Source organism: Callorhinchus milii, unplaced genomic scaffold (genome assembly GCF_018977255.1).
Source record: "Callorhinchus milii isolate IMCB2004 unplaced genomic scaffold, IMCB_Cmil_1.0 Scaffold6, whole genome shotgun sequence".
Classification (NCBI taxonomy): Eukaryota; Metazoa; Chordata; class Chondrichthyes; order Chimaeriformes; family Callorhinchidae; genus Callorhinchus; species Callorhinchus milii.
In genome coordinates, this window is record NW_024704747.1 from 24,893,596 (window position 1) to 24,911,987 (window position 18,392).

General features: G+C 38.6%; 1 protein-coding gene across 9 annotated transcripts in view; it reads left to right on the forward strand.

The window, feature by feature from the left end:
- znf385b (zinc finger protein 385B) overlaps positions 1 to 17,240 on the forward strand; it is a 143,137-nt gene extending 125,897 nt beyond the window's left edge. For 8 of the 9 annotated variants that reach the window (XM_007890091.2, XM_007890090.2, XM_042336501.1 and 5 more), the window contains 5 exons: positions 5,068 to 5,227; positions 12,698 to 12,988; positions 14,539 to 14,717; positions 14,825 to 14,926; positions 15,638 to 17,240. In XM_007890091.2, coding sequence (XP_007888282.1) covers positions 5,068 to 5,227; positions 12,698 to 12,988; positions 14,539 to 14,717; positions 14,825 to 14,926; positions 15,638 to 15,856 — 951 coding nt within the window. In that variant the 3' untranslated portion in view covers positions 15,857 to 17,240. The remainder of the gene's footprint in view (positions 1 to 5,067; positions 5,228 to 12,697; positions 12,989 to 14,538; positions 14,718 to 14,824; positions 14,927 to 15,637) is intronic. The other variant, XM_042336503.1, reaches the window with a different exon arrangement.
- The last annotated feature ends 1,152 nt before the right edge of the window (positions 17,241 to 18,392 follow it).

Below are 18,392 nucleotides of genomic sequence, written 5' to 3' on the forward strand. Positions count from 1 at the left end.
CTTCATAGTTTCAATGGACGCACATACGGTGAGATGGGGTTGTGTGGTCGAGTCCTTCGGGTGCTCCCAGACCATGTTTCATGGATTGAAATTGCTGTGACAAACTCTTGAAAAGTTGCAATTGTTAAAGAGGAGGTTCATCACCTCTTGTAATGTATTTGCTGCAGTTACTGGAAGTGGAATGGTATTGCCTGTGTTTATGCTTATTGACTCTTGCTGAGTGCTTGCCTGAGGAACAAACAATTACCCCTGTATTACTTGCCAGATTTTACATGGTCAGGAATCCTGCTGCAAGCTCTCTAAAAGCAGATATTACCACTTGAACCACAAGTTTCCAGACTAAATAAATATAAGTCTATTTACAATATACAATTTAACCATTGCTATCAGCACATTATATTTCAGTGTCTAGGTACAACTTCTTAATAATTAATTCATCTGTTTAAAGAGACTTAAAGAGGCCCTGGCTTCTTTAAACAGCATAGACATTTGGCCTGTTTAAAAAGGCAGTGAAAGTGTTTGCTTTTCCTTCCTAGTTCAACCTTTCTCGATAGCATTTTATGGTGTTTGCGTCTCTGAGATTGGAAAACCTTGAAAGCTTTGTGTGCACTGATGTGAGCCCCCAAGCAGAGCAATGGGTGTTTCTCTAAGCAAATTGCAAGCACAATCTTGTGGAGTAATTTCTCACCACTCTAGGTCACTTGTATGCTCAAGGCCCCTTGTTTGTAGAAAATCTCACCCCTTGCTGCTGTCAGACACACAGTGACAAATACCTTTCACCTCACTTTGGTTCATATTTTCCTCCGTCCAATTAAAACCATAATTCTGTTGCTTTTAAGTTCTGCTGGTGTCTTCAGAAAAGGCTGAAAAAACAAAGAAGCAGGATATAATAATAATAATCCTTGCATTTGATATAGCGCTTTTCACGTCGGGAGGACGTCCCAAAGCGCTTCACAGAACACACTGTAAAGTGAGTTGACTGTATATTTGTGGGCGAACGCGGCAGCCAATTGCGCACAGCAATGTCCCACAAACAGTCGTAGATTGAAAATGACCAATTTATTATTGTTTTTGGTTTTGGAGGGATTATTATCAGGCTCTGTGTGGAGTAAGGAAACTTGCCCAAGGTTTCGCCCTCTGCCTGGAATTGAACTCAGGTCTCTCGCTTGGAAAGCGAGTGCTCTAACCACTGAGCTACAGGACTCCACAAATATACGTGGAAAACGAATGTTTGTGTAAGTCTCCAAAGATTCAATCACACTATTTATAGATAAAGTGTTTGGAGATTTTGAATAAGCGTTTTTGCACTGTAATTACAGCCATTTCTCTGTGATGGATTGAGCTCAAGCAGCCTATCTGTGAGCATTTCCTCAATGGCTGTGGGACTTTACTTCAATGAGCCACTCTGCCTCCACCGCCAGCTCTGGGCAAGAAGAACTAGATGGTGGAACCATTAATTATTCAGGGCAAAATGAGTTAGTTCAGAACTGGAGGATGATCACTACACATTTGGACAGAAACAGCTGGCAATGAAGATAATCCCTTGCTCTAAGGACAAAAGCAAACACAACAATTTAAATTGTTGCAAGGCCTTTTATGTCAGGAGCACATCTCAAAGTGCTTCATGTAGTTGAGTGGATGGGGAGATGAGCTGGGAGATTGGGGTGGGGGAAAATCATGGTTATAATTCTAAGGCAGGTTTTGAAGGGGAGGGAAGGAGGGGGTGAGGTGGACGGTCTCCGGGATGGAGTTCCTGATAGTTGAGGTGAGAATGCCGGAAACTTGCCTGGCATTGGTAGGATTGATTGGATGGGGGACGTGAAGCAGGTTGGTGTTTGTTGAACAGAGGGAGCAACTAAGGTAGGAGTGCACAGAGGAAGAATGGAGAGATTAGAGGCCATGGACAGATTTGCAAGTGAGGACTAGGATCTTGAATCCGATGTGCTAGCGGCTGGTGAACAAATAGAGGTGAATAAGGATTGAGGACAGTGGGCTTGGTGTGGGAGAGGATACAAAAAAAACATCCAACCAGAAGCACTAAGAGTATTAAGGTTATCAACCCTAACAGTGCTTATTTTAAGGCATCAAAACTTCATCTTTTGTGGGGTTCTGGGCATTTCGTTCAGGATCCAGTGCTTAGCTTGAATTTAAAGAGAACCAATCAATGTTTCATGTGATAGGAATATAGTAATCAGCAGAAGTAATCAGCCTTCAGCCAAAGTTCTGCATTGAATCACAATAACTGTCATAGGAGCACTGCACTTGTATGTCAAGGGCACAGTTGTTTGGCCAAAGCCTTATTCCTGGATGGTCGTAATCATCCTGTTATGCTCAGGCCAATTAAGAGATTAATACCTGCTTAGAAGCTCCAGACTTTTCAGGAGGGTTTTAATGGTTCAACATGCTTGTCCAGCACGATGCCAAATACATTCTCTTGCATCAGATGGTAAGAACGAGCTCTCCTAACTCAGTGTCCTGTGAGTGGCAGCAAATTCAGGATAAGCCAGCCAGACAGTCTCGAGCAATGAGGGACAAACTCCCAATGTGAAAGGCGCAGTATAAATATCAACCGTATTTTGTATAATCGCCTGGTAGAACAGGTCTTGTAATCTTTGACACATCTGCCCATCAAGTGGGTGGAGAGAGAGAGGTGGGGGACATACCTCTTTGCTTTGTTGGAGGGACCAAGGCTTCCTTGCCTCAGGGTCCTGCCTTGTCATTATCATTCCTGCAGTTGAATCAATAACCTCCTCTTTACCCTGCAACCAAAAATAAAAATCTCTCTTTCAATTCTCCAAAGGCCCTTTTTTTTCCCCTATCATCTTAATTAATTCCAGTATAGCAGGAAGGATTTTTTTTCCGTTTACAATCTCTCAAAGGGGAGATAGTTCTTGAGGGTCTTATCACTGAACCTTAGGGTAAGAGCTTCCTCTGATCGGAAATGCTTGAGAATGCACTGCAAGGGAGTCATCCAAAACGTGGTAACAGGCAAAAGTTCTGTGCGTCATGTGAGTGAAAGGTTAAAAGTATTAATTTTGTACCAGAGTAAACTAACATACTTTGAGACACCTCAGATTTTAGTATTGTGTTTCACCTCATTTAATGATTGTTTATCACCCAACATAAAAAGAATAATCCTTGCATTTTCACGTCAGAAAGAAGTCTCAAATCATTTCACAGGCTTTACTGTAGAGAGTACTGACTGTGTATTCTGTAGGCGAACACGGCAGCCAGTTTGCACAAATAATGTCCCTTGTTCAGGAGTTTGGGTTAACGAATAATGATGTGAAATACATGTTAAGCTTTGTTGATGATTGGTGAAATAATGATAGAGATGTTGAGATTTTGATCACAGTTGGGTTATCTGAGGATGGAACCCAATGCTACAATTCTCAGGGAGAGAAGGATTTGAAGGTCAAGTGGATGTGCACTAGCTGGCGGCCATTTGAAGAAGATTAATAATCCTATCCTGGGAGCAAAACACTTGCCCAGTCTCAATCGAGAAGGAATTTTCTGCTGCTGAATGTAGTGATGCAAAACTTTCACTTTTAGCAAAGGAAGAATGACTAACACTTCTCGATCCTTTTTCTTTGCAACACGAATGGTTTCCCGTTGACTTTTTCTGCTGTTTTAATTTATTTTCATTGGATTATTTGTGTTTCAACAGGTCTCATGTACTGTAGATGGGGATTGATTGAAGTGAGTCATTGACAGTTGCAGCGCAACACTGATATTGTAGGCGAAAAGTTTATTGCAAATATCAGCAGAAAGGCTTACTTGTAGACAAATAACTGAATAAGCCTTTCTCTTAAGTGCTCTTAAGTCTGCTATGTTTTATTTTTGTCAATTTATCAATATACCATCTATGAGTTTGACATTCTTGTATGATCCAGGCAAATGAATGGCTTGTATAATATTGATGTCCACATCAGAATAGCCTTTTCAAGTAATTTTGTATGGTGGGGCTCTGTTTGATCCCGAGCTGAATTTCAAACCTACATCTAATCCACAGCCAGCAAGGCTCTCTTCCACCTCCAGAACATTGTCCACCTGCCTTCTTATCTCACTACCTCCGCTTGTCCACTTTCATGATTAACCATTCATCATTGCCTCTAGGATAGATTTCTTCAGTGTTTTCCTCACTGACCTCCCCACTGCTCTACCCGTCACGAGCATCAACTTATCCAGACCTGCTCAGTCAGAAATGTGTCCTGGGCAAGATTCTAAACTCCTCTGCCCACCACAGATCTATAAACGTACCTTTTAAATTGGGCCTCTAAATTTCTCCCGATTCTCCTCGCTCAGTGTCTCCAGTTTCCATTGTTAAGCTCTATAATATGTTCCTTGCTCGAATGGTGCTATATATATAAATACAAGTTATTATTGACGTTTTTGTAGTTCCAATAACCTTGGTTTAGTTTTGTAAACGTAAAGAGATGTACTGATAAACTAGATCCGTGCTCTTTGTAATTGATATCACAATCATTTGAATACTTTGCCAGAAGTCATTTCAGGTTGATATTGTGATCCTAATGGTGCAGACCTCTTTATTCAGACACAAATCTCCAAACAACAACAAACAAAAACTGCTTTGTGTTCTCCTGTTTGTGCAATCTGTTTTCATGGCTTGCTTCACTACTACCAACACAGTGAGCTGTATCCAAGATTGTTAGCTGGAAGATACAACCATGTGTTCTTGATACACCTTTGCATGTTCCAGGCAAATGTTTCTCATACGAAGTAGTGTTTTTTTACCTGCAGCACTGTGCTTTACACACAGTCACTTTGTGCCATTGCATTAGTAGCATGCTTTCTGTAAGTTTCCTTTGTTTGAGTAGAATGATGATATTAACCGGATGAGTTAATACACATCTTTCAATAGAGGCACTTTTTTTTTACCATTTTAATTCCTGAAAATATTCCGAGCGTTTTCCTTTCTTTTTTTTTTCCGTTCTGATTGCGCACCGTGCCTTTTATTGAAAGTTCCTTTTGTATTGTCACCCATAAAAGTGAGTGAAAGTATGAGAAATGAGCCTGATTGCATGGTTCATTTGTTCTCCTTTGTAGAGCCAAGCCGAGGCACACTACAAAGGCAGTAAACATGCCAAGAAGCTCAAAGCACTGGAGGCCACGAAAAATAAGCAGAAATCTGTTTCCGCCAAGGACAGCACAAAGGTCATCATCACTACAACCACTGCAATCACTCCCAACAGCTCTGAAAAAACAGGTTNAAAAAAACTTTTGTTCTTCTCATTCACGTACTTCCTTTTCTTTGTGTCTCTGTACGTTTGCATGATACTCTTCATTTCTGCTCCTATTTGCTCCATGTACTATTAATGTTTGGCTTCGTAAATGAATGTCCACTTAATTTATGAAATGAGGATGGAACAAGTGACATTTCCACTCTGGTTTGAATGAATGAACCGCAAATGACATTTGTTCCATTCTGGCGATTGGCTTGATTGTGTTTAATGAAGTATTTTTCTTTCCACTGAAATGACATGTTGTATTTAGCCTGTGGTATTGTAGTTACACATGTAAAATCACCATGGTTCAATGCTGCACCCATCACAACTAACAGTGGTAACATTCTACTCTTTGCTTCTTTTTCTCATCTCGTGCATTGGATTAACCAGGCGATTAGAGAGACAGAGATAAATAAAGCCTGTGGAAAAGGTGGCGATTGATGTATAATATGTTGTACTGAAAGGACAATATGGTTGGAGCTAGCACAGTTCCATTAACACATGAATAAGAGTCCATCATTGCAAGTTCCTTCAGTCAGAGTGGTATCATTTACTACAGATGGTTTCAGTTTTAATCCATGTCATTTGGCACGGCTTGAGTTTATCATGAGAAGCACCTTGAGGGTTTATCGTGAGAGTCAAAGTATTTTGAGTGACGTATGCATCAAATGTATTTCCCGCCAACATTGAAAAATAAAACTAACTATTGTCCTTTTTTTTAAATTCTGAAAAATGTTAGTTTGCCAGCCTCTATATTTGCCTTTCATCCAAAATTGTACCCGCCATTTAATTCTAAAAATCTGTAAGTGAAAGCCTACGCATTTTAATTTCCAATGACACGTTTAAAGCTTTTTTTTTTAAAAGAAGACTACATTGTAACAGAATTTTAATGTTGTGCTCCAATACTCCCGTCCACGCACGTACTGGTTTACATGATTTTCTAAGCAAAGCATCTGGATTTGCATGCTTTTGCCTGAAGGCTTTTCGTTCTTGTTTCTCAGAACAGTGCACAGCTGGTGGATAGCTCAGTATTGTTCGTGGCAGCATCCATTTGTTAGTCAGAAAAGTGAACCTATGAAGAATTAATAATTACGTGAGTTCCCATCACTCCACATATTAATGCCCGCCAAACTCCACTCAAATGCCTAAAGACAACAAGAAGCAGGAAGAGAGTACTAATTAATGCAGCCAATGACATGTGTGGCTTTATCTTGATTGCTTTCTCATTTGTTTTTGCTTGTAAATTATTTTGTTTGAACATCACCTCGGGTGTAATCCAGATATATTTCCATCCCACTTCATAAATTCCTCTTCGCATCCCAGAAGTAAAACATGCAAGCTACGTGTCACTATGCGGGATGCTTTCTGACTATCTGTCCCTTTACAACTACCAAAATAATCCTTGCGTTTCATATAGCACCTTATCACTTCTTCGAGACGTCTCAAAACGCTTCACAGAATATACTGTAAATTGAATTGACTGTGTAGTTTGTGGGCGAAACGCAGCAGCCAGTTGCGCACAGCAGTGTCCCACAAACAGTCGTGGATTGAGTGACCAATTTTTTTTTTAAAACGGAATTATTACCCCCGGAAAAGCGATCCACCAATTGACTAACAACCGGGTTCCTCTTACTGCTAGGTAAACAGAGGTGTGTGGAGTACAGAAACTTGTCCAACGTTTTGTCCTGAAACTATCCATGAGTTTTGCATTCGTCTGTAGCACCATATATTAAGATTTGAAATGTTTCTTCAGTTGTCGACATCAGTTATTGCATCATTGGTCATTGCAGACGGGTGGGGAATACAGAATCTCTGCTGTATCACATCCATTTCTGACCCTGAGGATTTAAATTGTAGTTTCTGTATTTTTTGCATGGAGTATTTCTCCTATTTGAAATATTTCCATCAACTGTTTTCGATTTAGCTGCAAGTGGCGATATCCAGCCTGGCAGACAATTAATAACAATAATCCTTGCATTCGATTTAGCACCTTATCATTGCCTTCGAGACGTCTCAAAGCGCTTCACAGGATGTACTGTAAAGTGGATTGACTATTTATTTTTAAGGATGTGAAATTCCTTAACAAATGTCTTACTCACCTGAATATTTATTAAACCAAAATCACTGGATCTGGAACTTGACGAATGCTCTGAGAGATGGCCTGCATTTCTTTCATATTCTTGTTAACAGCTTCCCATTGTTTGGAAACTCTCAATAAATAATTAATAATAAAGCACCCAAAATCCTTTTCCTTCTCCACCTCTGGTAATGGATACCCCTTTTTCATGTTGACATGTTTACTGCTTCCTGTCCAGCAATGCACTATCTTACATTTGTGTACATTAAAATCCATTTGCTGCTCCTTATCTCATCTGCTTACTTGTACTTGATCTTCTTGAATGCAGTATTTCTTCTTTATATTGATAACCTTCCCACATCAATCTCTCGAATTACTTTTGGTCCAACAATTGCTTTCGTTTCTTTACATCTTTTCAATAACTCCACTTAGACGTCAGATTATTTTGCATCGATTTCATTATAACGGTTTCATGTGGAGGTGCACATGATGATGCATTTTGATGCATCCATAAAATCTGCAGGAAGGTCAGATAAGTTGAGAAGAGTTTAGAAAATGTGACTGCCAATCCGTTTTTCTGCCACGGTGGAAACTTGAGAACTCAAAATAGATTAAAATGTCCAAGAGTATGTTTTAAAGTGAAAGATGATTGACATGTGAAACAAACTGCCATCACACTTGGTGGAACAAGGAACTATGAAAGGCTTCAAAAAGGAACTCAAAAAGGATCAAGGAAATAGAAATGTTCCTGGAAATCAAACGGATTCAGGGCTATTTAAGTTATGTGCTAAAAGAATACTTTGGGATGTTGAACGGTCATACCAGAGAGACCAATGGTTGACTCCTCCCTGAAACTGTTACTGTGGCATAAAAAGAGAGGTGAACCACAGAGAAAGACAGCAATGTCAGCAGTTTGGATACAAATTATTCAGGAAAAGTGAGATAAATCCAGCAAGGTCTATTACTTTAGATGTGAATTGATTATACAGTTAAGAAACTGTTCCTCTTACCCCTTTTGTGTGAAATCTTCAACAGTCAGAAAGCAATTGAAAAGCTAATCATTGTGAAGGCTGGCAAGTTAACGTTCTGCAGTAGTACTGTGGAATAAAAACTAATGCACACATCTTGTTTATTTGATGTTGTTTATGACACCCAGAGTAGATTTACAATACCAAAAGGGATAACGTAATGACCTCAACCAATTAGACATACTGAATTTATATATACCGATTGCATAGTTTTATTCCTATATATTGAAATACCTGTAACCTATTGAGATACCGCCATGCTTTATAGGGTGACATTATTCTGTGAACGGACAGCAGTATAAAGAAAACTATTCAATCGGCTTTTATTAATTAGTGTAGACCTTCTAGCACGTTTATTCCGTGTGTTTCTCAAAGAGTCTAGAAATGGTGAATTGAGGATTCTTTAACATTGGCATTTTTCCATTCTCTCAGCAAATTGGGCCTTATGAGCCTTTGTGCAAATTGTACAAAAATGTAAGAAGGCCATTCTTTTCTTTTTAATTACATGTGTCTGCTAAACCTTGGCTGAACCCACATCTCCCAGGCTCTAGGCAGGGATTTGAAGTTTAATTTTTCAACTTTTGTTTAATCTCACCAGTAGAAAATTAATATTACTTGCCACGTTATTGTTGTCCAGTAATTCTTATCTATTGAGCTTATCCTCAGTTTTTCATCATATACTTTGGTTCTGATGTTAGTAAACAAACAAAGAAAGAAAGGTTGATCTCATTTTAAAAAAAGTGGCTTGTTACTGTGATGGGAAGTGGTATGGTGGGTGTTTTGGAGTGTTGGGTTTAGATGGGCCAAAGGGCCTTCTACATCGAAGGCCAATCTTGTGATATTAACTTAAGAAGGAATTTGTTTCAAAGCTGTCACAACAGACGGTAATCAATTACACAACGGATCTCATTCCAAGATGTGGTAATGATGATTTTGTGTTCACCTATATAAGGATACGACCTTTACAGTTGTGTGTTGTGGTTGGTCTTTGAACTGAAGTGTTAATTCCACCAGTGCTTTTTATTGTAGGGTAAGGAAATCTATGCTCAGTTTTACTCGTGTGATATTGTGTATATAGAGCAGGCTATTGAACCGGTCCTGCTCGGATCTGGAAAGAACGAATTACAAAACTGAAAGAAACTGATACGCATCAATAAATACGCTTTGACGGCTCGCAATACAGCAGATGGCACTAGTGTTAGGCACACTTCCATACACAAAATAATTCACTCCACAGTGTATTCTGTGAAGTGCTTTGAGACGTCTTGAGGATGTGATAAGGTGCTATATCAAATGCAAACATTACTATTATTACTTCTGCAAGTGACTCTGTTGAGTCCTTTCTAACTCCTTTTAATATTCTCAATCCAGTATAATATGGCTCCCCACCCCCACTCTCCATAGCTATGGTCAGAACATATGAAGATTCTTGCCTCTTCAGTTCCTTCCTATGAAATGGTCATGCTCAAACCTGGACATTAATGCTGTTCCATCACCCTCGTTTAAACCTCCTGAGAATCTATGGTTCATAATTCTAAGATGTAAGCATGAATTATGACAAGCCTGTTTCTTGTATTCAGTATCTCCCCTTTGATTTTAATTTATTAAAAAGTTAATTAAAATTGTAAACTGTTCATTCCAGATGTTTTGTGAACATTTGACATAACATTCACTTGCTGTGGTATTTGAGAATTGGTGGTATTAATTGTTCATAGATGTGCACCTAATCTTGTCAAAAACTGTTTCTAAGCAGACTGGTGTATGGGAATCTCCCTTGAAAGTTAATGAGGGACGTTTCCCTCAAGGAACATTCAAATTATCTCCTGGGCATGAAATTTAGTAAATAAAAATAGTTGTTATATTTCAATGTTAAATTATACATAGACGAAAACTGTAACCATTCCAGATACTACATGCCAGTTTCTTGAATAATAATCAGAACCAGAATTCTGAACCGATTCCCCCTGATCCTGCAACTGGTTTGCATCAAATTTTATTTTCACTTGCAATTCAGCGTTCATTTGAAATCACCACCTGATATTTATTTTGATTACATCTCAAACTTGTCCAGTTTCCAGATAAAACGCTGTTTATGTTACGTTCTGCCAATAAAGGATTACATTTTTATTTTTAGCGCTTGATTCAGACTGAGTTGTGCCAACTCATTAAGCTGATGCAGCTGAACATAAACTCTTGTCATTGGAAGGACTGTGAAGTTGCACAGGAGGGATGACACAAAATTTCGTTCATTCACTAAATCGTTTGGCAGATTGTTCGTATCCACTGATGTCGGTAAACTAGAGAGGTTATTGTTCTATGTATCGGTATATTTATGAAGTTGTCATATTATTTCACTGCCTAAGTAAATATTTAGATCTTATTTTCAGTATTTGTTAATGGGATTCATGCGCTCCGAAACACCGTCCGGCCTGAAGGGCGCTATATAAATACAAGTTGTTGTTGTTGAGAAATCTCATTAGAATTCCTGTGGAAACACCATTCTGGACATAGGTAACATTGGAACAGTGTTACGTCATGCCTACTCATGGGAATTCTGGTTACCATAAGGAGATCCCCCTTCCCAATTTATGACTAGGGTACTTTAATCAGGAATCCCATTAAGAAATACCACAAGTTAAACCCCATTATTTCAGCACTTAAATGAAACACAGCTGTTCTGCCCTTAACATGGAGCATTTCTGAAAAAACAAATAATTAAACTCGTCTTTCCCCATACTGTCATCTTAAAACATCTTCACCTGACATAATCCACCACACAGTTATGCTGTGTGTTAATAATAATATTCTGGTTCGGAGCCTAATTGTGATGATAGAATAATGCTATTCATTCCTTATAAACCATTACTGATTTTCTCTTTTTAATGTCTCTCAATCTGAAAATATCAGGTTCAAGTGAGTTTGTTCAAGTGAGTGATGGGGAATCAAGTTCACCTTTATAATGCCTTAGTTTGGTGAAGTCCTCCCGACGTGAAAGGCGTTATACAAATGTAATGTTGTTGTTGTTTGTCGGCTTTTGTTTCTTTTTCTGTTGCGTTAATAATCGTTGAGTTAATGCAGAGATTTGCTGTTTAGAAGACATTTAAATCTTGTCCAAGTGGGGAAAAGAATGGGATGAGGCGGGAGAGCGAGCGAGATGGGGAGAGAGAGAGAGAGAAATAACATAGATAGCACTATGCACACGTTACCACTGTAGCACACTGTAGTGAGCCGTCCATAGATTAGTTTTGTTATAAATGGCCGTCAAAATTAATCTTTACCTTGAAAAACAAAGATCATTGTATAAAGTTTGCGAAAGTTTTATTATCATTGATTATACGAAGAAACGACAAACAGTAAAATCCTGAAACCTTTGACAAACAAATCGAAAAAAAACTTTAGTTAGTTATTTCAGAAGTGGAAGCAATGCAGTATAAATCCTTACTTTGAAAAATGTGTAATTTAATTGACAATTCTTTACCTGTTGCACTTTGGTCCACAAGGTGATGAAGTGTTCGCAGTCTGAGACAAACAGCATAAATAATCCTGGTATTCAATTTAACTGGGAGGTCAAAACACAAAAGCACAAATATAAATGTAACCAATTAATTGCCTGGAAAAAGGGGAATTATTTTCCCACAATCTTGCTACCTCCCCGACCTGCTTGAAGGTGCTGATTTGTAACTGGTGACGTTCCACAGGCAGTGGCTACCGTCCAGTAACTCACCCAAGTGATCATTCTTCATCCACCAAGAGGCATTGCCATCATGATAAATGTACCAGACGTAACATCCCCCCCAAAAAAGTTACAGAAATTATTTTTTCAGGTGTGATAGAATTATTATTATTATTATGATGCATATTTTGAAAGCTCTGAATGATATCTTTACTTTAGCAGTTAGTATGTAAATACACATGGATTTAGTTTATAGAATGTTTGGCCCATTTATTAACACTTATCTCTGCATCACAAGATTGATGTGGTTTGAATCCCACATCAGGAATTGAGCTCATATACAGTATGAAATGAGACTGAAGTACAGTATTGCAGGAGCGCTCCATTATCAAAGCAGGTGCCATCCTTTTACTAAGACATAAGTTCTCCTGGTAACTTGGCTGATATTCCTGCCTCGTACAAATTTCCCCAAATCAGTTGAATGAATTATTCGCCTCATTGATGTCTGAGACAAATTAACTGCCACCTTTTCCTATGTAAAAACAGTCAATCCAAAGTAATTAATTGTGCTGTGCTCTTGTAGACTGTTCAAGTGACGAGACGCTGTATCTAATCCTAGTGTTATTTTATTATTTCAATTATTGAATCAATTATTTTTTTTCCCTTCATTTAGCAGATGAAGTAATGCCGGCATCCAACAGTGTAACTGTGAATAATCTACCGTTGCCTACAAGTGTAATCCCTGAACGGTCTAAACTGCCACCAGCTGTAGAAACAACTGGAAATGTGAATGAAATTGCAACAAAACTTGAGATATCAACAGCAACAGCGAGTGTTGATGGAGCTGCATCTATTGCATCGACTTCAACTGAGTCAGAAGAGGAAAAAGCAAAAAAGCTTCTGTACTGTTCACTATGCAAAGTAGCTGTGAATTCACTGTCACAGCTGGAAGCACACAATACAGGTTGTTACCCAATTAATAATTAGTTTGTCAGCCAAAAAAATTCCTGCTACTCGTTACTGTTTTACAGTTTAATTGATCCATCATAACTCTTTTAGGAGTTAAAGAGGGACAATATTTCTTATGTCAGAACAGCACTAATACCTTTTTGTTTGTTGTTGCAAAGTGCTTTTCTCCCTGGCAGAGTGGTCAGTTACAGCATAGTGCCATCCTCATGAAAACTGAAATGGACATTCCCAGTTCCTGATGACACTGATGCAAAATGAGCACAAACGTGCCTTTCATCAGGTTGGCAAAAGCTTTTCTTTTAAAAGAAAATCTCTATGTGCATAGCCGCTGTAAGAGCTATATCAGCCTTTTGCTGTTCTTTTAAACATAATTGCTCAGTGATTAGAGCACTCGCAAGCGAGACACCTGGGTTCCTTAAGTTTCCTTACTCCACACACCTCTGTTTACTTAGCAGTAAGTAGGAACCCCGGTGTTGGTCGATTGGCGGATCATTTTCCGGGGGTAATAATTCCTTGAAAAAATAATGATAAATTGGTCACTAAATCCACGATTGTTTGTGGGACGCTGCTGTGTGTAATTGGCTGCAGCGTTTTAATAATCCTTGCATTTGATATCGCGCTTTTCACGTCTTCTAGATGTCTAATTTTGCCCACAAAATATACAATGAATTCACTTTCTAGTATATTTTATGAAGCGATTTGAGACGTCTTGAAGATGTGATAAGGCGCGATATCAAATACAAGGATTATTATTATTATGATCATTATTATGATTATTATTAATATATATATATATCCATGAATTTATTGCTTTATCTAGCAGGATGCAATTCCAGGGATTTTCCAAATAAAACTGTGAGATGAATTATAATGAAGGAAGAAGTGGGTTATGTTCTCACCTGTTGTACTCTATGGCTGTTTGTGACAAGAACTGAATCTGTTTGCGCTCAGATGCCACTATCGGTCCCAGAGCTAAGGCCTTTGGGGGTTCAATTCACAATCTATTTTTTTTTATTACTGGATGTGTGCAGCAGAGCATACACTCCATTTTTTTCTCCAACCCCAATCTCCGACTTTCTGTGCTTCCACTTCAGTCTGAAAGCTGCTGTTATCAGTTGCCAATCATAGGGATCAGCACAAAAACTTTCATTATGTGGGAGCATCATTTTAGCCTTTAGCATTAGCCTTTTCTCTCATTCTATGGGGGCATAAGTAATGTTTAAACTTTGAGTAGCTTGCCCTGTCTTTCTTTTGCTGGAGATGGTGAAGGAGGGGTATTAAATTCCTGCACAGATGCCAACAGCGGCTGGATTGAAACCAGTTGCTGAAAAAGAAGCGGATTCCTACAAAAAAAGCATTGGCTACCTAAACTGCGGAATAGAAAATTCCTTGGACCCAAATGTACTCCTGTATTCCCCCAGCACCCAATCTGATTCCCCTCTTCTCGTAGCATATGGAAACTATGTCATTCTAAATCACTTAAATAGTTAATTTGTAGAAGAAAAGCAGAAATTGGTAATAATAAATTTGTTGTATTGCCAACAGGCTCCAAGCACAGAACAATGGTTGAAGCACGTATTGGAGCCGGTCCCATTAAATCTTATCCCAGACCGGGATCAAAAGCTAAACTTCCAAATGGCACAAAGGGTTCTGGACTGCAGAACAAGACATTTCATTGTGAAGTGTGTGATGTTCATGTCAACTCAGAAATTCAGCTTAAACAGGTAAATGTACAAAGCAAATGTGTCTGAGAATGGGCATCTACAGTACTATTCATCGTTTCCTTTTCTCGTTATGTTGTCCAATTGAATCTATATTTGATCTTTTCCAGCATATTTCCAGCAGGAGGCACAAGGACAGAGTAGCGGGGAAACCATTGAAACCCAAATATAGTCCCTACAACAAACTCCAACGCAATCCAACAATTTTGGCAGTAAGTCTGTTCAAGTTCTCCTTCAACAAAATATTGATTCAGGTTTGAAATTTGCCAGGACCTAGCTTTTTTTCAGAGCAATATTGTTTCGCAAAACTTTGGTTCACTGGAATGCTTGCTACTTCCAGTGACCCGAGTCTGCTGTTAATGTTACTATTATTCCAGAACTCTGGAAGAATGAAGATAGTTTGTGGCTCAGAATCAAAGCTCATGTTAATTGAAATCATTCCAAAATAACTCATTTGTGAATCTTTTGCCTGTTCACAAAATGTTTATTGGTTTGCAGAAATGTAATTTATTTGCAAATTGCTGATGTGTTGATTTTTTGGGGCGAGAGTGGAAATCATCCGTTTTGCAGCCAATAATGGAAAATGTGTTTCATAAAATAACTAACTCGCTAAACCATTATGCAGTTCATTATCTGCGAAGCGCTTTGAGACATCTTGAAGACGTGATAAGGCGCTATATCAAATGCAAGGATTCTGATCATTATTATTAGTCGTATTAAATGCACCGCGAATAGTTGCTGCAAGAGAGTGATTCCATACAAACAACTTATCAGTTGAAATGATGCATTGCGCTCCAAAATGCCTTTAATTGTTCACTTTAGGCTACTGATGTTGAAATATCAAATCACTGACACATCTTTTTCTTTTTCTTTTTCACTTTTTCTTTTTTTTTGTCTTTTTTTCTCGTCTTTCTGGTGATCAGGCAAAATTAGCATTTCGAAAGGATTTACTGAAACCCTTGCCTCCCGGATTTCTCACGAATCCCTTCGTGGCCGCAGCAGCTCTGACCTCTCCACTTGCTCTCCACCCACGCCCTGCTACCTCACTGTTTCAGGCCACGGCATTGCAACCTGCCCTCCTGAGGCCAGCACCTGGACCCATGCGCCCATCACCCAGCTCCATTCTCTTTGCGCCTTATTGACTCTGAGGTTATAGTGGGACAAGACCAGGCCAGTCGAGATGGTGGAACGGGCATAGCTTTTGGTTATCTTCCTTGTGTTTTGTCCATGCTGTGAAGTTTGCTGACCTATATGACCATCACAGGATCGATCTTCCATGGAGAGTTATGATCAAAGTGCTGGAATTATGAGATTTTTTTTAACTGATTTACCAAAACCCCCATCCGGTTACAATTTACAAGGGAACCTTTGTGGGGAATGTTACCCTCAAACGCTCTTACTTGTTTTTAAAGTGGAGTTGAGTCTGTCCACGGATGGAATTCATCTACAGACCAAGAGCAACTATAAATTGATTCCTGCTGCAGCAGACTTCAAATCGAGGGTCTTCCTGACAAAGAGATGTGGAAAGGAGCCACTTTTTTTTGTTGACGTAAAACGAACATCTTCTGGTGCATAAACGTAACGCAGTGTGTGGTAACTTGTGAACAACGAATCTGTAGTTTTAACACAATGTCGTGTTGTTGTCAGGGATTGTGAAATGCTGTTAACAGACCTGAATCTGATACTGTTGTAATAACTCGTGTAAGTAATAGAACTGTTTCAGGTCTAATTTAAAACATGAATGGTAATTTATGTTTAGTTGCGGTGTAGTTGCTTGCCATCGTCCCCTTAAGAGCATTTTGTGAACCTTACTTTTGCTTTTTTTTTTGTTCACTTGTTTTTTTTTAGTTTTGCCGGTGTTTAACACTCTCGCAAATTCATAACGTGTGTACGGTTCTTGCTCATGAGATATAGTGGCGATTAATATATTTTCACATTTGCTTTTCTGTGCTCAATTTTTTTAAAACTTGTTTGGTAGCATTTTTGCCAGTTTTTTTTTTTGCTGCTAAATAATGTGAACGATGCGTTTTGAAGTATCAGCTCAGTGTATTGCACAATCTACGATAATTCTCTTGCATTACCTTCAGCGAGAAATATTTGGGTCCTTGTTTTTCACAGTCTTTGAAAATCTCTTCTGCAGACTTGCAGACTTCTTCCATTGTCATGTTTAGCTGTAATGGTGTTGCATTAATTTGTAGCACCGCGATGCAATAATGTACAGAAAATAAATAATTTTAGAAGAATAATTTTAGGCTTTATCGAAAGTGTTGCAATACCATCTGCCTTGGGGAATGAGGCTACCGAGATATGCAGTGCATAAAACAAACCATGTTGGTGTTTGTATCTTTCAGTACTTGAAAGGAGATACGCACAAGAGAAATTCTGAGGAGTATCAATCAACTGTTAGTGGCTTCCATCAAGTACTCCTTGTGAAAAGCTTAATATGTGTGGAAATAAACCTGTCTGTGTACCATTTCAGAAATGATTAATTTTTTCAATAAATGACTAAGTCTATTATATGGATAATTGTTCTACTGAAATGTTTCTTTTAATTTTAAAATGTCTTGCACATCCGCCAATGCTAGGAACTCCTTAAAAATAACCAAAAAGCAACAATCTATAAAAATTAAACATCTTATTGTTGCAGTATGTCAGAAAAAAATCTTCTGGTGTGTTGATTCCCTCTGTAATTAACACAAAGTATAACAACCTCTGCCTATTCTCAACTTTAGTACTGCTCTTTATTTTAAAGAGAACTCTTAATTCATGGCCTGTGGCTCAAAGGTGCATGGCATATTATTTTACACTCCCAAGGCATGTCTGTTCCTTCATCTGAACATCTCCAGCCAGTTTAATGAATTGCATGTTGTTAGAATAATGGTTCACTGGCTTGGCCAGTCAACATCCGTGAGCTTGTGCTCCTCAGTAATTGAGAGAAGATCACAACGGTGGCATGATAATAGCATTTGACTTAAATACAGGAATATTCAGCAGAAATTTACAGTAGCTGATGGTAATCTGCTCATTTGAAAAGGCAGAACCAGGGTAAAATATTGCTGATTCCTTCACTGGTGGGTGGTGAGGAATGCACATGAAAATTAACTGAATGAAATAAATGATTTCTTATCAAATCAGCTTACATGAATTCTAAATTTCCATTCCCCAAACAAGTCAGATCACGAGACTTCAAGCTGCAGGATTTTCAGGTTTCTGGACAATTACTACAGCTTCTCAAGTCACTACACTAATTTAACGATTTGTTCATTCTTCTGCCAAATGTCTAGATCCCCTATTCTGAATCCACCTTCAAAATCATGAAGAGACGATGGGGTGATCTGTGAAGCTGTTTCAACACAGCCACACCCAAAAATGTTGAGAGCTGGGGATTGTTGCCCAGTGTAAAAACGAACAACTTCCAACATTGCTCAGGTTCGTTAGAAATGATTGTGATTCCAATTCCTACTATCTTTCACTAAGAGTGTTCAAAAAGAAATTAATGTGTAGATCTCTTCTTGAGCCTTTGGTCTGTGAGATCTGAATTTGACTCTTCAATTCAAATTCATAGTATCATAAAAAGGATACCAGAGTCTAAAATAATTATAGTTTCTGAAAATTAAAGCACCATGTAATCAGACCCTGGGAGCCTCTTTGTTAATGTAGCTGTGTGATTGCATTTTT